We start from the raw sequence: 24,707 nt of genomic DNA on the forward strand, positions 1-24,707 counted from the left end.
TTCCCTTTTGATGTCATGATATAGATGAGGGGGACAGGTTAAAACAAAACAATTAAAGCTACAATGTGCAACTTTTTCCTCATTAAAATAACAATAAATTGTCAGTCTGTGACTATTTGTGACCTTATGTGTACATACTGTATAAATCCCCTCATTTGCCTGACATTGGTTTTCCATGATTTTGGGAACATTTTGGCTCATATACCGTTTGCTGTGGGCGTGTGTCGTCTGGCCCGGCCAGCACTGAGCAGAGTTGTGGCTATCAGGCACAGGGAAGTCATGGCAACAGCAACAATGGTGAAAAACAGTAGGAAATGAAAGAACAGCAAAGCTAACTGTGCAGTAGACAAAACCCGTTCAAAAACATGGTGAGAATAGGCATTGCTGTCTTTTTTTATATTGCAGATTGGCTGTGTTCTTCAGAGCCTGTGGAGGCTTTGTGGATGTCGGTTACCTCAGCCTCAGGCTAGATGTCATTTCACAATAGACGGCTCATTAAAATGAGTGACAAGTGTCTGGGCGGGCGCTTGACCAACCGAGGGGGAGGGAGCCGGGACTAACAATACACTTTTTGCTGTCTCAAGGGGAAAAGTTGCATTTTGTAGCTTTAAGCCTTGAGACAACTGAGGCATGACTTGCACAAAGAGGGTGTAACCCAATCTGAGGAAGGTGTTCCCGATGTTTTGTTCACAGAGTGTATTTTCAGGCAGAATTTGAATCCTCATTTCTCTCTCTCTCTCTCTCTCTCTCTCTCTCTCTCTCTCTCTCTCTCTCTCTCTCTCTCTCTCTCTCTCTCTCTCTCTCTCTCTCTCTCTCTCTCTCTCTCTCTCTCTCCTCTCTCTCTCTCTCTCTCTCTCTCTCTCTCTCTCTCTCACTCTCACTCTCACTCCCAGGGTGAACACGTGTCCCAACGACTGTTCGGGTCGGGGGGAGTGTCGCGTGGGGAACTCCACAGGTTCTGTGTACTGCGAGTGTGAAGCCAACTGGAAGGGGGAAGCCTGCGATATTCCCTACTGCCTGGCCAACTGTAGCTATCCAGACCGAGGCCGCTGCCAGGCCAACACCAAGACCTGTATCTGCAAGACTGGGTGGCAAGGTTGGTTGGCACTGCGGCTTTGCTACCGCTGCCAGTGGTGCGACCTAATTGTCTCGCATCCTGTGCTTCTCTGAACAACCACAGTGTTGTCGGGTTGGCCTCAGCAGACCCACACGTGCCAAACCTTCTCACTGACTGAAATAAGCACTTTAATGAGGAATGTGGTATGCTTGCACGCACTGTCCGAAATTCACTTTTTGGCTGTCCTGCCAACGACTGATAAACCATAAATTTAACTGCCAAGAATATTTTTCACCAGCCAAAATAATTAATACACGTTTTTCAAGGAAATATGCCACCCTACCCATTTTCAGTGCTATTTTGTGTATGCAAGCGGGTACTTTGTGAAACATTCACTAAAGAGACAACAGCAGATTTTGAGTTTTAATTTCAAACTTGTTAATTCTCTTTACATTGGGCCAAGTAGGTAATTCATCATGAAGTGACTTGCTGCATGGGAATAACATTAAGTTTCAACAAAGTATAATATAAACTGTAATTAAGGCTAGTTAACCATCCAGGCAGTGGAAAAAAACAAAGTTTAGACGCTACCGCTTTGTGTAGAGCAGCGTGACAGGCAGCCAATCAGGAGCCTGTTTGATACAGAGATTGTTTTGCTTTGATTTGATTCGCTCACAGTCAGAGAGAGTGTGTGATGGCCAGCAGGGAGAGTTTGAGAACAGGCAAAAACCAAAGACTTGTGTCTAACCAAGGTAGTTAAATCAACTCAAAAAGTGACTCGCCAGTGTGGTACACGCCTAAGACTAATTTGACCAGCATTTGGCACGTGGCGGGTGTTAATTTCATTGCTTCATATGACTATATGAAAATATAAAATAAAAATATATTTATGAAGCAAAGACAACTGTGTTTAGGTTTTAATGAGGGTGATGAGATACTTTGACTTGGCTGATGTAACCTCACCCCTGGCCACTAGCTGCCTGATGACCCAACCCCAACATTCACTAAACACCGAGTGTACAAAACATTAGGAAAACCTGCCGACACCGATTTGAGGTACGAAACTTTAAGCACTTACTCGTAAAGTAGCGATCTGATCCATTACTTTTACTTGGGCCATTAGCTTGACGTCACTAGACAAAAATTATTGAGCTATAAATACATTTTATCTGCACCATATTCATCTAACATCCCTTATGGATTAAAACGGCAGAAAGTCATTTCAACACTGCTTTGATTTCTGAGATGTTTAGGGTTTTAGATTTAGGGAAATTTTCCAATACTGATATGTTATATAGCCTTATTTTGATCCCAGTGTCCAACACTAGCACTAGCATCAATCCATTCAAACTATTTTTTTTTTTTTTTAAACTTATCCAGGGATAAAGGAAGAACATATCTAATAAATATCCAGCACAACTGGCCACTGAGCAGCTCCACTGGAGCAGTTGAGGGTTAAGTGGAGACTCTGTTACTCATTCACTTGATCCATCCAGATTTTCCCAGGTGGTCCGGGGATTCGAACTGGTGACCTTTCAATTACAAGCCATCATCTGTACCGTTTAGGCTTCCACTGCCCCCCCCCAAGATCCATCTTTGTTCGACTGTAATCCAATGGACTAAGATAGTCGTATTGCCAAGATGCCTCCAGCAAACCAGGTTCTGCAGGATCAGCTTCCCCATCACTGCCGATTGGGTCATTAATATCGAGCGTTCCTATTTGTTAATGACCTGACACGCATACTTTTTTCGAATCAGACCATCTGGGCGCTCTAGCTGCTCTGTTAGTTCTTAAACGGCTCCACGGTGCCGCTTTACACAAGTTGAGACAATGGCTTAATTTAACTGCAGTTATATCCGCAGCTCAGTGTGCTCATGATCTAATTACCAAGGCTGAGGGAGCTGAGAAACGGACTGGCGTTATCGTAGCCTTTATTACCCTGTCACGGTGTTTTAGCCGAGGAATAGCACATTTAGTGTACCCCATGCTGTCAGCCTCCAAATGAACTCATTCTCTACGCCAGCCAGTGCAAAAGCAGAGACGGATGCTCGGTTAGTGAAGCTGGCCTTGCATTTAATCTCCCTTTCACAGATGCATGGCCCTCAACAAATTACATCTTTAAAGGAGGCCAAGGCGGCGTTTGTTTTCTTTACGGAAATGCCACCAAGGTGCAAAGGTGATTTTGTTTGTTTAGCGATTGCGGAGTCAGATTGTGGAATGTCAATGGGTCGATGGGAGTTTTCAGCCGCGGAACAAAACCACCCGAGAATGAGTAAAGTGACCTTGATTGGCACAGTGAGTCACATCACTTCCTTTCCTGTCACATGACCACTTCTGCATTGTGTTATAATGACCATTGAGGACCTCTCCCAGTGAATAACATCCTGTGCCGTTTTGACTTATCATATTCTGCTGGAAGATGGAGCGATACAGCTAATTGGTTGGTTAATATTTTAATCCAAACATGTCTTTCATCAGGTGGGAGGGACACAGATGAACAAGATTAGCAAACTGGCCCCCAACTGCTTGATTCAAAAGACATCAATGCGCCAGTCAGAACAAAGACACCCTCTCTATTTCTGACTCACAGTTGTTGGCCATCCAAAAGACTTCCCAGAATCCTTTCCCTTCATTCAGGAAAGATTCCGGTTTGTGCTGGTGTTATTGTTTTTGTCCAGAACCGGGGACAGACATAGCACTGGCCAGAGCCATCTATCTTGAAAATTATTCCACACAAATGTCCAAGGCCTCAATAGTTGTCATTGTTTCCCAATAGAAAGTTCTGTAAAGTTCAATTTTGCCACATATCAAATAATGCTTCAGCAAGTAGTCAGTTTTTATGCAACATTACTATGCAGCTTGCGTTTAGTGTACAAAACTGTTGGGACACTTTTCTAATCTTAGTTGCTGCTGCTTTGCCCAATCAATGCCTCAGTTATCTCAAGGCTTAAAAATGCTTGTTTAACCTCTCTGCCCCTTCATCTACATTTCCTCTTCATAATTCAAGGGGATTTAATAAGGGAAATCAATAATGGATCATGGTTTTCACCTAGTCAGTCAATTTATGGAAAGAACAGGTGGCCCCAATCTTTTGTTCACTCTGCCTGGCTCCAGGACTTAAAAGAAAACTAATGGAGGCTTTGAAAATTTCATCCTCCCTTTTTACCGGAGAAACTTTTTCAGATGCAAAGCGTGTTTCTGCTTTTATGTTGATTCATTTTGTTTGTATTTTGTCTCTTTTGAGCTGAGCTAATTTTATACGTGCAAATAAATCATCTTAACTGAGCTCCCTGCGTCACTCTGCCTCTTGTGTTGGACTGACGCTCTGGTTTCCTTCCCTCCCCAGGTCCGGACTGCTCCGTCTCGGTTCCTGCCAACTCCTCCTACTGGGGCAGGGAGGAGTACACCGAGGTCGGGCTGGCCAGGGCGTCCCACAAGGCCGTGGTGGACCAGGGCATCATGTGGGTCATCGGAGGCTACGTCTTCAATGCCTCTGATTACCACATGGTCAAAGCGTAAGTACAGTCCCTCGGAGCCTGTGCCTGCCCAGACCTACACTTACATTTTAGGCATTTAGCTTTTATCCAGAAGGGCTGCCAGACGCAGGTCTTGCTGTTGCTATGCGACTATTGAGAACATGTTTTTGAACTGCAGTGTCTCTTTTGCAAAACATTTAATATTTTTAACTTAACAGCCTCTGTTGTGTCGAGCGCTAAAATAATGCTTGTCTGTCAGTGCAGTCGGGAACAAGCAACAGCCCTTTGTTTCTGTTGAAATCAACAAGAAAAAGAAGCCAGCGCTGTAAAGACAGCTCTCTGTTGGACACTCAGTGCAGGATGTAATTAAAACCATAAAATTAGAGGATAAGTTGGTGCTACTTACCCTGAACTCCACCCAGGAAAAAAAAACACTTACTCCCTCGGCCCATCGTTTGGTGTTTATGGAGCTCTAGTCTGGCCAAGGCCCTGGTCTTATTACTCAAAATCTATATGTGAGGCCTAAAAATCAGTAAAGGGATATTCCACCCACAAAAAACAGCTTTCCCTTATGTGTGGTACCTTGAGGTAGTAGTTAGTATTGGACAGTCGTATCATTCTCCTCCTGAATGTCACTGTTTAGCTTCTTTGTCCCAGTAGGGGATGGTAACAGTTGGCTCCCTGGCATTATCTACAGTAACACGTACCCCTGTGGTTATATTTATAATGTGGACATAATATAACATAATTCAATTAAAAATGAATAAATGAGCTCACCAGATGGACCATTTGTTGTAAGAATGTCTTATATCAAGGCGCTACTGGCTGTACTGTTTACAGCTTATTTTCTTTGACATATAGAATGATAAAACACAGAGGAGAGAAAACAAATACACAATGTGCAGGTGAGCTAAAATCACCCCCAAGGTGTTTCTAAAAGCTGTTCCTCATTGTCACCATGCCTGTCTCCTGTCTCTCTCTCTCTCTGTAGATTCAACCTCAGTGCGAAGACCTGGCTGCCCCTCGACCCTTCTGTCAACTCCGTCACGCCGCGATACGGACACTCTCTGGCTCTGCATGAGGTACGGAGAGCGGTGGGGAGTACAGTCAAATGCATATGTACCAGGACAGTGAGGTGAAGGAAGCCTTTTCAGAATCAGAGACACTTCAAATGCAAAGCCTGGGTGGCACTGATGCAGAGCGATATTGACAACTTGCATAGTAACACATGGTGCAGGGGGTCAGTGCAGGATGGAAAATAGACAGTAGACTGTACACATAATGCTACATATATACATTTCACTCATATTTGCAGTACACTTCATATATCACACTACAAATCTGTTTTTCTGTCGACTCAGCCACAGCGTAATATGGACTTGACATCAAAAGAGGATGAGGCAAAACAACAGATGACAAGAAAATTAAATAGTGACACAAGCAGAAAAATCGCATACTCCCTGTCCTTTTTATTTATGCTTTTGATAGTATCTGGTTGCTGCCTGGAACTATTATATAAATCTCTGGTTTTTGATACGCTGCAGTGTTAAATGAAGCGGTTTCTTCTCAACCAAAAAGACTGTTCGGAGCTGCTGATGGAATAATAAATTAGGAGCAGGAAGACTCAGCGGTACACCAGACGAAGACACGATCTGTCTGCTGTGTGGTTTGAGAGAGCTCAGTGAGACCTGAGTTTGTTTTGCAGTTTGTTTGTAATGCACACATTGCACTGTGATACCTAGATGTGTCTTGTAAGCCGATGTGGGCTGGGTGGGTGCGTGGAACTGAAATCAAATTAATGTTGATATAAGAGACATAATTGACAGATGTCTCACAGCCAGAACCTTCTCTTCTGGGTCTCCCTTACTCTGTGTCACTGTCAGCTTTCCCACTCATGTAATACTAAGGGAAAAAGACTGCCCACTCTGCTTTATAAAACGCTGACTAGGATCTGACTAGAAACTTCTCTGCCGTGTTCCCACTTCTCTGTTTCCCTTTTCCACCGTCTGAATGAAGAGAAAAATATGATACGCAGCACACCTCTCCCTCTCCTGAAAAGGAACAAGTGAAAACCTGCTTGGTGCTACAGTAGTTACAGGCTTGTCAGCTGTGAGCATCTTGACAAGTAATGTGATAATTTTAAGTGTTTTCTATGACTGTCATGGATACAGATAACGCCTCTAATCTCTTAGCAACACCTTTCATCGAGACGACAAAGGCCTTGGAGTAGAAATGTGTTACCTGTCATCAGAATACAGTCTTGCAAATTTAACCAGACAAAGTTATTTTTGACCGGTGAATATACTATCTCTTGAAGAAAACAACAAAGAGAACATTGCTACCATATTCCAGTGCTTATTTCATCCAAATCTGCTTAAAATATACAAAATCCAAAACACATTTGCACTGACTGAACTACAGCTACTGCTAGAAGCCAATCCCAAGGAGTTTCTTTACATAACATTATCCATCATTTCTTGCAAACATCAAGTACATGGAATAAAGATGACTCCTCTTTATTTTTAATCATGAAATCGTGTGAAGTCAAACTGAAGAAAAGACATTGCTCACCCACCCGGTACAAGGCTTGGTTGAGTTGCTGGAGCTGGAGAATTATAGACTTGAAAAAGGCATCCGTACACTCAAAATCTGTGCAATTAATAATGATGTGTGCACAGATTTTGAGTGTGCGGATGCCTTTTTCAAGTCTATCATGAAATCCTGAAAATAAAATGGCAAACAAAAGACGCTGTGCAATCCATTCTGTCTGCCTGTCAGACTGTCTTCAGCCTTTCAGGAGGAGTATTGCTCTGTAGAAAACTTGACTGGGAGTGAAGTCTAGGGAATAAGGTTAAACTTACTTAGCGCTGTCTGCTAGTCTTTGTCTGGAGGAGGCAGACATTATTATTATTCTAAACTGAAGGACAATAGGAAGGGTATTGACGCTCAAGGGTTTCAGTTTTACTTGGAGAGTCCCTAGTGTTTTTGATGTGTTCAATGAATTTCCCTCAACTCTTTGACAAAGGTTCATCATTAGAATGGATTAGATTGATCTTTAGTGATCCTCATAGGGTAAATCAAGCATAAGGAGTTACAGACTGTACCAAGCATTATGCCGCCTTCCTAATACCGAGTTGCACCACCGTTCAGACACTCCATGTCTGTTGTCTCAAGGCTTAAAACAATCCTTTTTAAGCTGCCTCCTCCCTTTCCTTATTCAAGTGGATTTAACAGGTAAAATCAATAAGGGATCTTAGCTTTCACCAGGAGTCACCCAGTCACTTTCATGGGAAGAATGGAAATCTTTTGGATACACACTTGTATATACAGTATGTGTGTGTGATACAATATGTTCTCTGTAACATTCATATCCTAACTAAATTATTATTTAATTTAGTCGATTCATATGAATAGTTTACAATGTTTGTCTGAGTTTGTGTCTAAAACATTTATCACATTTTAGAAAAGTTATCAAAAACATTCAACAAATAGAGAAAAAAATAAATAAATAAAATAAAAAATAGAGGATCCAGATTGTAGAAGACTAAAGTTTCCTTCTAGCCTTTAACAAATACTTTTTGGGGGTTTTTATGCTCTAAAATTCATTTTGTGTCACTAGACGATGTGTATATTTCATTTTTGGAGTGGAACTCTGCATATTTATAAGCTAATTCTTCTCCATTGTCTCCTGGTTTGCTCCAGGGGAAGATCTACATGTATGGAGGGAAGATCGACTCGACGGGAAACGTGTCCAGCCAGCTGTGGGTCTTCCACATCCAGAACCAGACGTGGGTCCTGCTGAGCCCGCGGGCCAAAGACCAGTACGCCGTGGTGGGACACTCGGCCCACATCGTGCCTCCCATCCAGGACGGGGCCAGTCCAATCATGCTGGTTCTGTTCGGACACTGTCCTCTCTACGGTTACATCAGCCAAGTCCAGGAATACAACATCGGTAAGTTGTCAGTAATGTCAGGAGGCAGCAGAGAGACCAAACCTGTGCCCAAAACGTCACAGGTTCAATCCTCGCAACCTCCATGTGTCCCGTTGATGTGTCCTTGAGCAAGACACTCAACCCCGAGCTGTTCCCTCCTTCTAAATTGCTCTGGATAGGCGTGTGTGCCAAATGCCTAAATTGTAAAAATAGGAAATTAACACCAGCCACCAAGATAATGCTGGTGTATTTTGGCCCTGGCTGGTAAATGTGTGTACTCCACCAGCCGCGTTGGCAGGCAACCAAACATCATTTAGAGGGCTTGTTCTATTCTAAAAGCCAATCTGTCTGAGGAATGGGGATGAATTCACCCGCCAAGAGTTCATTTCCCACCCTGATCCCCATTTGCTCACATCAGTGATAAAGGAGCAAATGAAAAAGTAATTTGGTGATCACCGTCAGCTGAAGAATCACAATATAAACTGATATCAGCCTGATGCCGCTTTCGTACTTGAAATGCATACCAAGAGGTTACAACATGAAGATTTATATCGGCTTAAAAAGCTGACTAGACCCTATGTCACAAATACAAAGGTGGGTGAACTCACTGATCCTCCACCAAAAACCTTCCTTTACCTGTAGTTCCTCTTCCGTCTCTACTTGGTAGTTCAATTATTTTGATAACTTGAAGCCAACTCCCTGTCGCTCAGCCAAAGTTGCTAACCTGACCCTCTTTTGTCCAGCTAAGAACACATGGAGCGCCGTGTCTACGGACGGTGCGCTGGTCCAGGGCGGCTACGGCCACAGCAGTGTGTTCGACCCCCGCACCAGAGCCATCTACATCCACGGAGGGTACAAGGCCTTCAGCGCCAACAAGTACGGCCTGGCAGGAGACCTGTACAAGTTCGACGTGGACAAGAGCAAATGGTATGCTTCTGTTTTTGGCTGGTGGTTTGTTTTGTTTGTTTTTGTTGTGTTTTGTTTTTTATATCTTCTCAGCCTTCAGGATCATGTGATTTATCAAGTGAAATTAAATGTAAAGGATTTTGTCTGGCTTTGGTGGAGAGAAACATCAACAACACAGTGAAATAAAACATACTGACACATGCTACAGGGAAACACTGACTTCAGCGCAATGGAACAATGATTATACATCACTGTACAAAGTTTAGGAATTGCACTAAAACACTGCATCTGAGCAACAAAAGTTTTACACACTTATTCAAACATGACTGTGCATTTCATGTGGTCTAGATATAGTCAAGAAATGTATGTTTTCATAAAATTTTGCAATTTGAAAGGGGAAGAGCCATGTACATACATGAAGAGCTTCCTTCCCATGTAACAACTCCCCCAGGCCTTTGCTTTAAATAGGAATGCATTGCTTTCTTAATCAATGGGTTAAATATAGCTTTGATAAATGTGTTGTAACTTAAAATAGACTTCTGAATGACGCTCAGACCTGTCAGGTGTTGGAGTCTTGCCACTCAAAGCAGCCATCAGCATACATTATAGGGCTGGGCGATATGGACAAAATCAAATATCACAATATTTTTGACCAAATACCTCGATATCGATATTGCAACAATATTGTATGGATGACTATTGGTGCTTTCACAAAATATTTACACAATGATATTTTTGATAAATAATCATCAGTAATGTGGATATAATGACTAAGTGGGTAAAGGCAAATAATAGAACAGCTAGAACAGTCTGGTAAGTTCAGAAAATTACATCACTTTACTGTAATGCAGCCTTTAAAACCAGGAAAAGACACTTATGCCATATCACGATATTACGATATCCAAAATCTAAGACAATATCTAGTCTCATATCTAGAGCTGCAATGATTAATCGATTAATCGATTAGTTGTCAACTATTAAATTAATCGCCAAATATTTTGATAATCTATTAATCGGTTTGAGTAATTTTTTAAGAAAAATAAGTCAAAATTCTCTGATTCCAGCTTCTTAAATGTGAATATTTTCTGGTTTCTTTACTCCTCTATGACAGTAAACTGAATATCTTTGGGTTGTGGACAAAACAAGACATTTGAGGACGTCATCTTGGGCTTTGGGAAACACTGATCCACATTTTCCGCCATTTTATAGACCAAACAACTAATCGATTAATCGAGAAAATAATTGACAGATTAATCGACAATGAAAATAATCGTTAGTTGCAGCCCTATCGATGTATTGCCCAGCCCTAATACATTATAAAAATTTTTACTGCCCAATTAGCCACATATGACATGTTTGGTTTTATCTTCATAACTATTATCTTTTTATAGCATTGTTTCTGTTCTGCGCTCAAATTGGTGTCCAGTTGGTCGTTGTTATCAAAGCTCAGCGCTCATGGTCTGCTAACCCACTGACATTAGGGGAAAACTGGAGTGAGTCTGTGTATCCACCTGTAGCTCCACTTCCACTGTGTTCACTTACTGAGACTTTTCAAGTAAGAATTATTTAGGAAGTGCTTTTAACAAAACACATCTGTCACAAAGTGCTTTACAGTGCAACAGAGAGCATACGTACAGATAAAATCAAGAGAACTAACAGAATCTCAACTTTGAAGAAACACAGACACCTTTTGAAAATTACGTGACATGATTTACATTTACACTGATGCATTGGCTGTCATCTCACCTTTCCATTACTAACACTATCCTATACTACACCAATACTATGATATAATATACGGTACTACACTAACACTGGCATACTATATTATGCTACAGCAATATTACCCAAGAGGCCATTATTTACTGTGGTCAGAGGTACAACGTTGATGCATGAATAGGTACAAAGTGCAGCAGAGTATCATGTACACGTGTATCATAGCTTATTAACGGCATTATTAAATGACTGTATAAGTGGTCACCAGTAAGTGTGTGTGTGCTGTCTTAAAACTGTTGGAATAAATATTTGACTAACCACATTTCTCGGCTGAAACGATAACTCTAACATCTATGGACCGTCGCTGTGTGTTTGTCCAGGGTCATTCTGAGGGACAGCGGCTTCTTTCGGTACCTCCACACGGCGGCGATAGTGAGCGGGACGATGCTGGTGTTTGGAGGAAACACGCACAACGACACATCCATGAGCCACGGGGCCAAGTGCTTCTCCTCAGACTTCATGGCCTACGACCTGGGTCAGTACCGCCTGCACCACAGCAGCTCCTGCAGTCGGCTCCTCCAGCCGCGCTCGGGGAAGGATTCTGCTGAGCATGCATGATTTATTTTATGTTTTTTTTCCTGCTTTACATTCATACAGTCAGTCACATTCACACCTGGGAGCTGCCCAGTACATCCACAGTCTTTTATCGCCGGCCACTGAGCAGCTCCACTGGAGCAATTGGGGGTCAAGTGTCGTGCTCAAAGGTACGTGCGTGGTAAACCGTAGAGAGGAAGAAGTTTACTAATCGGAGCACTTTCCCCGCTTAGACTAGCCAGTCTGGGGATTCAAACTGGTGGCTACTGGGAGACCAGGTCATTTCTCCAACCTGTATTCTATCTCTAGCAGCACTCTACCTTCATGATATCAGGCACAGCATTAGAGAAGCAAGCTTGTGACCAGAAAGCCGTCTGTTTGACCAGGACTAGCAGAAAAAAATAATGGCGAGGGAAGTGATTGAGTATCATTCTTCCCTCCTTCAATAATTGACGAGCCCTTGAGCAAGACATTTAACCCCCAATATCTCCAGTGCAGCTGGTCAGTGGCCAACAGCAGAAGATAGTAGTTGGACATGGCAACTCCCGGATGTGAAGGCGTGGAACTGATGAGAAGCAGGGTGTTGCTGAAAAATGGCATGTCTGCTCAGCCAACTTTCCCCGGATAAAAACAGGGTTTTCTCTCTTTAATTATTTAATTAAGTATCAAAATCAGAAAGTTGATTGTTTTCAATTACAGCACACTGATGTTGACTGCTAATCAAAAGAACAATCAAAGTTCTCTGATATGTCCTAATAGAAGTTGGAACAGCTTTGTCAGAATCCATACTCGCATCCTCATTTGGCTTGTTGCCTGCAAACATTGTTGAAAATTGAGTCTGCCGTCTTCCGCAGTGCTGTCATAAGCCCCTCATTAATGGGAGGCTTCAGTCTGTCTGGATGATATGGAGTATTCCCTGCAGGCCGCGAAATGGCCCCAGGACATCCTGTTTTTCCGCGTCATTACGGGGTGATTGACAGGCAGCGAAATTACAATCTCCGGGGGCCAAGAACCCCCTGTGCGACTAGCTTTGTTCAGAATTGCATGGTGGAACCAAACGTCCCTTTTTCATTTGACGGCTCATCTGCACTAGTGTTGAAAAGAGCAGATGATAGATTGCAGCAGCACATGTGGATGTATCGCATTAATTTAATTCTTAGCATAGTGTCCCATTTATACGTTCAGTATACCGCATGCCCTCTATTGAGTGGCGTAATGAGAGTAACTCTCCTCAAATTGGCCACCGCGCAAAATGAATTGTTTTTATGTTTTCCCTGGAGAGTTTGCGTTCGAGTTGAACTTCATGAATTAAAAAGTTTATGAGTGTTTTTTCCCCAGCTGTGACCCCTGTCCCCACCCTGCCACTCCCCGTCCTCCGTCTGACTCTGTAATTGGACAGAAAAGTCTAGCGGACTGTTCCCCCCCCCCCCACCACCGAACAGCTGCGGGGACAGTGGCATAGCGGCGGCGCTGTAATTGTCTGGTAATTACAGTCGAGATGGGCCGCGCTCCGAGGACTAATTGCCCCTCCTTAACAAGCTGAACTCAATTAGAGCGTAGGATTTAAGGGCTGTCCGCTGTCCTGACATTGGTAGATGGCACGGTAATAAATCCCCACTCCATATACTCTGCTGGGCCAGTGCGCCACGCCACGCCACCTGCACTACCGGTCACCGACGCCAGAGGGCACTGTCTGCCTGCAAATGTGCAAGTCTCACAGATGTCATTCTCTCCTCTGGGAAACCATGATGACTTGCACTGCATTGTACAGGATGAAGGTGATGTACTGCAGTCACTGTTTTGTGTTACAACATCTTTGACTTTCAAGCTCACACGCCTAATCCTTTTTTTTTTGTTTTCTTTTGTGCTGACTCATGATGCACACCGTCACATGCTGTACTGAGTTTAATTTAGGAAATCTAGGGCACTCGATTGCCATATTAATTTATTCATTTTCTTTACCCGCTTATTCCTTGTCAGGGTCACGGGGGAGCTTGAGCCTATCCCAGAATGCAGTGAGTGGAAGGCAGGGAAACGGATGGTTAGCACAACTAGACAGACAAGCACTCACACTCTAATTCACACCTAGTCGCCAATCCAGCTGACTTTCATGTCTTTGGAGTAGGGATGGGACGATACGCTTATCTCACGATACAATTAGATACGTGATATGGGTTTACGATCAATACAACCACGATACGATGTAATAAATAAAAGTCCAATGACAACAAACCTCGGATTGCGTTTTGTTATATGTATTATATATATTTGTTCAAAGAAAACGAAAAAGAGCATATTCCGGTCTAATTGCATGTATATTTGTATGGATATATGTGCTCATGTATGTGTATATATGTCAACATGCTAAAATAAAAAACATTTGACAACAACAAACCTCGGATTCACTCATGGCTCCCACGGGCCTTGAAAATCCAAGTTTGTGGATTTGAGAAAAATAAAATGATACCCCAAACATTTTGGAAAATGAATGGATGGCTTTGAAAGTATTTTTGAGTCAAACAAGACCTGGAAAGTCATTGAAAAGTCCTTGAATTTGATGTCCAAGTGAGTGTGGGAACCCTGTCTGACTGTACAACATTGTGTTTATTTCTGAGCCACAAATCTTTCTAGTGATGGCGTTGTCTTGCTAGAATGTAAACAACAATTTAAAAATGTCATTACAAAGTGCAAATAATATAATTTGGATGAGAGCTTGCGAAGTTGTCTCATTTGTGATTACTACAGCAGAGTAAAATGGAGCTAATATCGCGATTCATTTTTCTGCCCACTTTTTCGCGATTATTGCGATATATTGAATTTCAATACATTGTCCCGTCCCTACTTTGGATTTTGGGAGGAAACCGGAGCACCCAGAGGAAACCCAGGTGAACAAGCAAACTCCACACAGAAAGGACCGGGAATCAAACCGCAGTCCTTCTTGCTGTGAGGTTGACAGTGTCAGTGCCACATGAACACACACACACACACCTGTCCACATTTTCCCAAAGGATTCATAGGCAGGACTGTCACTCCTGGAGCAGTCAACAGTCAGTCAGAGTCTGGTGTCTCGGTCAAGGACACTTTTCCAGAGACTGACACATTGGTTGTCACAGGTTTGAAAGCTGTTAAAGGTCTCGCTAACAACCCACTGCGTGTCAGTCGAATTTGCCATTGTTTGAAGACGTATGATTTAATATGTGGAAGCAGGTCAAGAGTTTGACCCCTGTCTGTCTTTTCTTCTGTGATTTTCCAGCGTGTGACGAGTGGACGGTGCTGCCCAGACCAGACCTCCACCACGATGTCAACCGCTTTGGGCACTCTGCAGTCTTCAGTGACAGGTAGTAATTTATGTAGCACTTATGTAAAAAGCAGAGTTTACAAAGTGCTTTGCAAAATGTCATAACAAGAACAGTTAAGTATCTAACAAGAGGATAAAAGATGGGAAGCGTATTAAAAAGAAAGTGTTTAAAGTGGTTAAAAATACTAAAATAAGAAAGAAAAAGAGCATCATTACTTAAAAAGCAAGTTCATAAAACTTTGGCCTTGCCTTCATGTTTTCATTTTAATTTGTTGTGTTCTTATATAGGCTAACAGGTAAAGCATGGTACCAGCACTGCCAGGGTTAAGGGTTCCATCCCCACGAGGGCCACACATGTTAAAAAATGTATGAAGTCATGGTACTTAAAGGCGCTTTGAATAAAAGCCTCCATGAAATGCCATATGTTTTAGCAAGCAAGCATGTGAGTGCGTCTGATCTTAATATGGACATGTACCAATTTTCCTGTAAAGGTCAGAAGGTTTGTCATTTATGGGGATTTTTCTTTTTCATGAGTTTTGTGTTATGGGTGTTTTCAGCTCCCCTGTTATTTCTAATGGGAGATTACAGTTTCCCTGCTTCTTTTCCTAGTTGTTCATATTCATGATCACATTTGTGCTCTTGGAACATGGCTGCAGGCACAAACTGCATACACTCAGCATGAGGTCTGTTGCAAATAAACAACAAGATGCATTCCAAACTGAAATACCCACCATTTGGTTGGAAAGATGACACCTAATCTTAGAAAATGATCGCTCCCAAGAAAGTAAAGAACATTATTCATTATCATTATTATTTCACATAGCAAAGTTTTCTCCAAAATCAACATGTCGTAATATTGGAATGAAATCCTTCAAATCTTTGATCAGGAGGTTTATGAAGGACACACACTCACCAGGTTTGTGGTCCGTTACATTTCAATTTCACACAGTTCAAAACAGCAGTTCACATACCATAGAATAAAGATGCAGGATAAAAATATAATCCCCGTTATTTTGATCTAGAAGTTGTGATCACTATTACTAGTTGTGATGATTTTCAAGAACAAACTTATTTTACTCCTCTTTTGTGCAAATACTGTCTGTGTTATTCCATTCATTTTTATTCATATGATCATACAGGATTCGTTCTGCAGTCCTAGTCCAGAGCCTTGATTCTAATTTCCCTATAGATGGAATGTGGGAATTATTGAATGTGAAAAAAGATTTCCAGTATTTGAATTCTGAAGAAAATCCACATCTTGAATCAAATGAGTTGACCCTTAACCCTAATTAACCCTAACATGAACTGTATGGCAGCATGGGGCCGGGGGAAAAGGGCATTGACGCATTGACGAGACACCTGACAGACAGCATACCTGGAAACTTCCACACCTCACTGCTACCTTTTTGAAAGAAAAGTCCTTTGTGCGTTCATGCGTGACGTGTCAGTATTAGGCTGCGATATGAATAGATTGTGATAAGCATAGTGCTGCGACCAGAAGGGATGAGTCATCGGTAAGCATTATCTGCACCGCCAACAGAGCAAGGCACATCGATCCATATTAAATTATACATCCTGTTGTAGAGAAGGTATCAAATACCAACATGATTCACCGCCTCGGTTTGAGTCGATCCTCACCAATGATGCCTTTTTTTTTCCTCAGGGGCAATAGAGGGTTTGTTCATTCATTCATTCATTCATTCTTCAAATTCAGAATTGCCTTAAAGCAATATTCCACTTAGTTTTAACATGGGGGTTATTCAGCACTTGACTGCCATGGAAAAACAGAATATAAACTACTCACTAAGATCAGATGTAGCTTTCAGGCTGTTTTCGTGGCTTCATTCATATGAATGGGAAGTAAAAATCCGAACGCTACAAACTCGTCCAGCTGCATCCGATCTTTGTGAGTAGTTTATATTCTGGTTTTCATGCCGGTTAACCCCTTGTACCCTGACTTTACCTGACTTTACCCTTAAATTTTCCCTTAAGTAGCTTAAAAGTTCGAAGAACAAAAAAAAATTCCTAACTGTACAACAATGCCACATCCATATTCTGTATCTGATCGTTCCAACTCTTTCTTGAAGTACTCTAGCCGCTTACACTGAGTGAGTATTCAAATACAAGATGCCATGTTTTTATGGCTGCACCATTACATCAAATGGAAAAAAATCTAGATGTTTGTGCATCATTTTATACATGTTTCCCTGTAATTCAGCATGACATATTTGGTGTCTTTGGAAAACTTGTTATCTTGACTAGAATTTAAAATATAGTTCTGTGGGTTTGAACAAAGCTTGGCCGTGCAACCTGCGTTTGTAATGATGGACCCAGTGGTGGGGGCGGCAGGGAGGAAGAGGTTTTAAGAGCCGAATTACCCCCCATGTTAAAACTAAGTGGACTATTGCTTTAATCACCAGATACGATACATTCTCATTTGTCTTGGTGATGTTGGTGCAAAGATATTTTTTACAACTGTGCAGAGTTTCACAGTACATACTGACACATACAGGGACAGCAGGGCCTCATGTGTAGTGCAAGGGGACAAGACAGTACTCACAGCAATAATAATAATAAGCTGCATTTATAGTTTACAAAGTGCTTTACAGAAAGGCATGAAAACAAGAATCATTAAATACATAATGGGGAGATAAAAATAGGAAACACAATGACGAGAAAATGGGGTAAAAGAAAAACCAAATGAGATAAACAACAAAAGAAACAACACGAGATTAAAAGTTTTCAAGATCAAAAAACAATTACATGAAAGTAAGTCTATAAAAATGCGGTTTTAGAAGTTATTTAAAAGATGATACTGAATTAGCTGGGTACACAATACATATCCCTCTGCATATAAAATTGATTAACAGTTTGATCCTTTTGCTGACGGATTGATTGATTGATTAATTCTGGAGCTCATCCAGTGCACAGGCACAGACCAACACACACAGACCAACACACACTGTGGACTGTAGAACATGTACATCGTACTGCACGTATTCATCAGTGTTCCCACCGGTGCTGAAAATCCTTCAAAGTTTTTGGATTTGAGAAAAATCAAACAAGGCTAAAATAACGTTTTTCAAAAATGAAAGGATGGCCTTGAAAGTATTTGATTTTTTACTAAAATAAAGCACCCAGATACATCAATAAGCTCTCTGGACTTCTCTCCATCCCGGGATCAACACTTCACAACCTGAGGAAAACCCTGGGATGGAGATTTGTGCAGCAGCAGCTTTAAAATCAGTGCTTTCACCAGGATTTCTTGACAAGATCATGAGTGAAAAAAACAATTTAATCTTGACCCATATCTATATATCTAACCCCAAATATCCACGTCAAAAACAGTGGGGAGAAAAAGGGCTTCCAAAGTTGCACAGGATATAATCAAACTAAATGGATTAGAAGTGCAACGTCAAAATATTTATTAAATCTTCAAAAGTGAATAAATGAACAACAGCGCATAATGAGCAGGTGAACATACTGTATATAGGCTATAAGCATGGAGAATATGTTTTGAGCTCAGTGTTTTCTGAGGAAGAGCATTTATGAGCTTTTGAAGCTTTAATAAAGCTTTTTTTAATAAAGCTTTAATACATATTTTGACGTTACACAAGTAAGGTGCTTCCAATCCCTTTATTTTGATTAGATCTAACCCCAAAACATGGCAGTTTTGAGTCTTGAATTTCACCAAACAAGGCCTTGAAAGTCATTGAATTTGATATCCAAGTGGGTGTGGGAAACCCTGACTCATCCATCCGTTCATTTATTCAGAGAGGGGAGAGTGCAATACCTTCTATGGAGAGCAGACCATACAGATCCTCACTTAATACGCCCTTCAACTGTCTCAGTCATCCTCTCCGTGATGACTCGCAGCTTTTAAATTAGAAGGAGAGCATCATGGGTAGTAGCGGCGAGCCACACGTAGACCCTGCAAAACCGTTCACCTTCTCCTCCTCTTCCCCTCCCGTGTGCCTCCTCCTGATCCCTCCGCTCAGCGGGACGTCCAGAACGAGCGGTTTGAAGTGAGCTCTCTCTGATCCGAGGAGGGTTTTGATCAGATTGGTGCAAATTGTCCATCCTCCCCGTCCAGCCGCCACCAACACACACACACACACACACACACACACACACACACACTCACAGTCACACACTAATCCCAGCAGCTGCACAAAGGCCAGTGGAGAGAGATGTTCAGAGATGCCCCGGACCTGGCTTCCACCTCGCACACACACACACACACACACACACATACACACACACTCAGCAGGGGGCTCTGTCAGGTCCATCCGCACAGGAAGGGAGCGCTTGTAGGGGATTTAATGGACTCGCGAGGGGGGTGGAAGCCCAGGAGGAGGGGAAGACTAGTCTGACTAAGCTCCTCCAGTGCTCACAGTGCAGAGGGGGTCGAAACCTGGGAAGATTGCTGGGCAGAAATCGACTTGTCTTATTTCCTGTCTTTCATGTATCCCTTCCCTCTTCTCACCTTGTTCTCACCTCGCCCTCCTGTTGGCTTGTACCTGCTCTGCCGGATCGGATTTGCAAAGCCCTTTGGTTTAACATCTCTCTCTCTCTCTCTCTCTCTCTCTCTCCCTGTCTCTTCCCCTCTCTCTCCCTGTCTCTTCCCCTCGCCTCTCTTGTCTTACAGTGTGATGTATGTGTTCGGGGGCTTCAACAGCCTGCTGCTGAGCGACGTCCTGATGTACACCTCGCCCAGCTGCTCGGCCTTCTCCAGCGCTGTGTCGTGCAGCCAGGCCTGGCCGGGGATCCGCTGCATCTGGAACGGCACCCAAGGGTCCTGCCTGCCCTGGGAGAGCAGCCCCGACGCTCAGGAGCCGCAGCAGCTCCCGGCCTCCTGTAATACCAGATCATGTAGGTGAAACCCCGACCAGCCCCCCCCCTCCGCCCCAACAACCCCGCCCCCCCCTCACCCGCTTCACACCACCTCTCCCGTCGTGTTGAAATCCAGCCCCGGTGTTCATCCGCTGCGTAAATTGAACACGGGAGCTTTTCCCTGTCTCGCTGTTTCTCCTTGGTTCTCTGCAGCCCTCATCTGCATTCACAGCAGCGTGACGTCCGATGAGATGCATAGACTGTCTGAAATAGCTTGTTTGTCACAGGCTGCCGATGCAGTCTTGCAAGTCAGAGATTGAAAATAGCAAATATGTGTCACCAGGGTGTGTGTGTACACATGCGTGTGCTTGTGTGTGTGTGTGTGTGTATAAGTATGCTGCTTTTTGATCATTTAGACCTATTGTGTTGATATTACTGCTGTCACAACCTTGATATGTCAACACCCCTTTATAATGTAAAGATTTGTGTAATGTATGCATTTTAAGTAGGGTTCAGAGGCAGCAGGCAGCAGGGGGAAACAAGTCCTGTGTAGAGCACATATGTGATAATGTGTTGTGTCAACACCTTCATCTTTCATTAACCTGTATACTTAAAATAAGCATCATTTTCTCACCGTTTTTCTCACTAACAGGGATATACTAAAAAAAAAGGAATTTAATTGCACATATATGCAGCTATGTAAATGAGAAACAGAAGGGGATATTTTGAGAGGAAGAAAATCAGAATAGCATGTTTTTATTGTCTGATGGTGTTGACACAAAGTAATGAAAAAATTGTAAAATCAGGAGTTTGCACCGAGAGACAGCTTGATAGCTCAGAACGTGTTCTATAAACATCTGATTAGATTTCTTAACTTTAGGTTTTTTTTCTTCAAAATTAAGACCTGGTTTGTCCCAGTTCTCAAGAATCAGTGCCTTGTCTAGGGATGCGTGTGTGTGCACATGTGCGTGAGTGTGTGTGTTGGGAGTAGAGGAAGAGGTAACCATCAGGGACGGCCGGCCCCCCCCCCCCGCCGAGAATTCTTTTTCGTCTGCCGTTTGCCATTTGTCACGGTTGTGGGAAAAAAATCCTCCGGTTCCCCAACACGGCTGGTCTCATTTTCCAGGGTCGGCATCTACAGAAGCGCCGGGAGATGAAACCTGCGCACCGGAATATCTTTCAGGCAGATTTAATACCAGGGAGGCCTCTGCTATGTCTGTGTTGACGTCCTGCCCCAGTTTCCCCAGTAGAAAGCTCTTCCTGCTGAGAGGAGAGGTGGAACTGTGACCCGTCCTCCCAGCCAGGAGCGCAGCTATCTGCGGTTCATTGCAGAAGTACAATTACTTAAATTGTCATGCACAATAAATGTACAGGAACTAAATACATTTTCTACTTTTCCATTTTTAGGCTTTTAGGTGAAGCACTTATGAGGAATGAATTGAGTGCAATAGTAGAAAAAACTTGAATTCCTAGATCAACATGAATGCAAACAACCATCAGTGTAATGGTTGGAGCCACAATGTCCTTTTAATATCCCAAAGACCATGGAATGATCATGTAAGGTGAAGAAGTTGGAATAAGTCTGTTTTCAGTGATGGGAAATTCACCAGTCACACACTTTTTAAAATCACTGTTAAAGGCTAAATATGATAACACAAAACATAAGCCGGACATGTTATAGGTTGTAGTTCATGTATTTATTCAAGTATGCTTACAGTGATGGAGCGCTTAAAGCAGATAATATTGACAATAGGATAAAAAGAAGCTGCTTAAATCTAAAATGAACACATTCAAGAGAGCACAGAGAGCACCTTGCCTTGCTCATCATGTCTCCTCTCATTGAAATGTAGTTTTTTTTCTTTGGCCCCAGTATCTCCCCCTTCGCTCGCTGCAACGCACCACCTCTCTTATTATCTGTGTCTGCTGGCCCCTTAACTCCAACAGTATGTCACCACATTGTGCTTCCAGTTTGACAGTCTTATCTAGCCTCGGGGTTGACAAGCTAAACTGACGTAGTGGGCGGTGAGGCTGCCCTATTTAGTGTTTTCCTCGGTAACAAGATTTCATATCAGAACGATTTATTCTCACATTACCTTGTTAAGGACGGTGCCCGGGACTGTTCATGGGCAGAATAAAAAAGGCACATCGATCATACAGAGGGCAGTGCATGAGCGTCACTAGGGGGGGAAAAAAAAAACTTGCATCACAAAATAAAATAAACATACAGGAATTTGCTGCAGAGACATATTGACAACCCAGTGTTGCACAGTACAAGGACAACAGGGGCTTGCATATAATACAGAAGGACAGTGCAAGATGTACTCTGGTCAATAGACTGTAAATGTGACTCTATATATCTGTATTCAGCATTATGTGCTTTCAAACAGCATGACATAAATGTTCCAGCAGTGTACCATGGGATGGTTCGACTGGGTAGAATGAAAATCAAGAAATGCGTTCTATAGTAGAGCTGCAACGATTAATCGATTAGTTCTCAACTATTAAATTAATCGCCTATAACAATTTTGATAATCAATCGGTTTGAATAGTTTTTTCAGAAAAATAAGTCAAAATTCTCTGATTCCAGCTTCTTAAATGTGAATATTTTCTGGTTTCTTTACTCCTCTATGACAGTAAACTGAATATCTTTGGGTTGTGGACAAAACAAGATATTTGAGGACATCATCTTGGGCTTTGGGAAACACTGATCGCCATTTTTCACCATTTTCTGACATTTTATAGACCAAACAACTAATTGATTAATCGAGAAAATAATCAACAGATTAATCGACAATGAAAATAATCGTTAGTTGCAGCCCTATTCTATAGAGCGTGGACTTAATTCCTAGGAGCAATGACATGAACAGTTACAGTGCAAGACATGCTATGGGCAGTAGACTTATATATCTATATCTATATATATATATATATATATACGACACAGAACATGAATTATGAATAATGTACCTTTACTTTGCCAGCAATCATTTTCTAAGAGTGAGCATCATTTTCTTCCACTTCAAATAGCGGATATCTCAGTTCTCAGCTGGACCGAAACTCTTCATGTATACTTTATTTGCAGATGCTGATACGGAGAGGTGTGACCAGTATACAGACTGCTACAGCTGCACTGCCAACACCAACGGCTGCCAGTGGTGTTCAGTCCAGTGCGTTTCTCTGGGAAGCAACTGCACCTCTGCCACGGTAAGAGAGCTGGGCCAGGCTGCCAGGCGGGGAGAGGGGTCGTCACATCCAACCGCCTGTCAGAACCTGGCACCTTAATGTCTCCTCGCTCACTGGCAAACATTCATATCTCTTAAAACATGATTTAAGTTTCTTTTTTCCCAAATCGCTAAGGTCCGCTCCTCATTTTGGCACGCGTCCAATCCGCCAAGCAGCACTTGATTCAATATAAATTTTAAGATTCAAAACTGGTTTGCTAGGTATTCTTTGGTCTTCTTTCGCCAAAAGGCACCATGGGAGGAGGTAGAGAGCAGAGTGAATCAATTTTAAAGTTGTTTTTCAGAAATGTTTCTTGATGCTGTGGAAAAGCCTCTGATACAGCATCGAGACGATGTGACACTAAAATGCTCCAGTGGAACCAATACTCATCAAATTCTCTGAAACAGCATTTTTAGAGTATTTGATGCTAAAACTCTTCATTTGAAGCCAGTTCTAAGGAAAACTGTTTCAGGCAGGTTGGCTCCGAAAAGATTCATTTGTAGGAGAAACCATGACTGGACTCGTTTGTCAAGCAAGAGCGAACACTTTTGGTGGAAAGTGTGAGGAGCCACTTTTGCCAGAAACACTCAGATGTTTTTTGACATCGCTTAACTGAAGGAATTGGTTCTGAAAGTACATGAAATAAGTGCTTTCCTAAAATTGTCCATATTCCAACACTAGCATAAATCATGTGATAATGGTGTCAACATTCCCTGGTCGGTGGGGTTTAGCTGGTTTGATATCAGAGTGTAGGATGCTAGACCTGCATGCAATTGCCCTCTCACATAGTGATAACAGAATTTTTCGCCTCAATTCTTCTGCATCCTCCCCCTTTCAGTCTAACATCAAAAAGAATAGGGTGTAAAATGATTGCCTTTAACGGAGTTCTATATTGTTTTTGCCTTCAAGTGTTTGTCTGTTATGCATTCATTATTTGTTGAGGTAGAGCTGAAGAGATTCAAAACCCATCAGAAGCTTAAAAAAAAAGAAAAAATGCTAGCCATACTTCCAGTGTGTGATGGCTTTGTGAAACGTGGAAAACTTAAACAAAAAACACAGGTGTTGATGGAGGCACATTGGGACTGAAGCTATAATCTTCCAGTTACAGGCAGCCTCCCTAACTATAACTATGTTGATAATCGGTTCCTCGTTCCAGACTCCCTCTGTGGGTTTTCAATTCACACCTGCCTGTGCTAAATATCCACAACATCTTTTTCAACTTAGATAATTAAGTCTTCACAAAGAAATTATTTTTCATTGCAGATATAATAAGATTGTTTCTCATTATGTATGGCACAAACGCTTTCATCTTTTTCACCGAAAATCTCATAAACTTAAAAAGACTTGGGTCGTCTTAATGAAATTCTTGTGCATTCCATTCGTAATGAAATAACATTTCATTAAGTGCCGCATGAACGAGTGTCATTTATGGAGCATGAAATGTAATAACTTGGTACCGCGAGTCCTAAGAGTTGATGCCTGGTATTTACCGTGTTTTCTCTTCCCAGGGGGCCATAGCGGAGTATGAAGTTTGCCCCAAGGACAACCCCTCCTACGTCTGCAACAAGAAAACCAGCTGCAAGAGCTGCGCGGTGGACCAGAACTGCCAGTGGGAACCTCGCAACCAGGAATGCATCTCACTGCCAGGTGATTGTGGCCGTTAGAAAATGGAA

The 24,707-nt window shown here is 42.4% G+C and overlaps 1 protein-coding gene across 1 annotated transcript in view; it reads left to right on the plus strand.

Annotated features, from left to right (window-relative positions):
• Positions 1-870: 870 nt before the first annotated feature.
• atrn (attractin) overlaps positions 871-24,707 on the plus strand; it is a gene marked incomplete at its 5' end in the record, with an annotated part of 94,986 nt that continues 71,149 nt past the window's right edge. Inside the window, 10 exons of the mRNA XM_071543121.1 lie at positions 871-1,096; positions 4,405-4,573; positions 5,526-5,616; positions 8,237-8,486; positions 9,209-9,392; positions 11,468-11,622; positions 14,935-15,019; positions 19,628-19,851; positions 22,895-23,016; positions 24,543-24,681. Coding sequence (XP_071399222.1) covers positions 871-1,096; positions 4,405-4,573; positions 5,526-5,616; positions 8,237-8,486; positions 9,209-9,392; positions 11,468-11,622; positions 14,935-15,019; positions 19,628-19,851; positions 22,895-23,016; positions 24,543-24,681 — 1,645 coding nt within the window. The remainder of the gene's footprint in view (positions 1,097-4,404; positions 4,574-5,525; positions 5,617-8,236; positions 8,487-9,208; positions 9,393-11,467; positions 11,623-14,934; positions 15,020-19,627; positions 19,852-22,894; positions 23,017-24,542; positions 24,682-24,707) is intronic.

The sequence above is a fragment of the Centroberyx affinis genome, unplaced genomic scaffold, assembly GCF_046629955.1.
Source record: "Centroberyx affinis isolate AG114_WGS23_722 - 3 ecotype Tasmania unplaced genomic scaffold, CSIRO-AGI_Caff_v1 ptg004228l_1, whole genome shotgun sequence".
Taxonomy (NCBI): Eukaryota; Metazoa; Chordata; class Actinopteri; order Beryciformes; family Berycidae; genus Centroberyx; species Centroberyx affinis.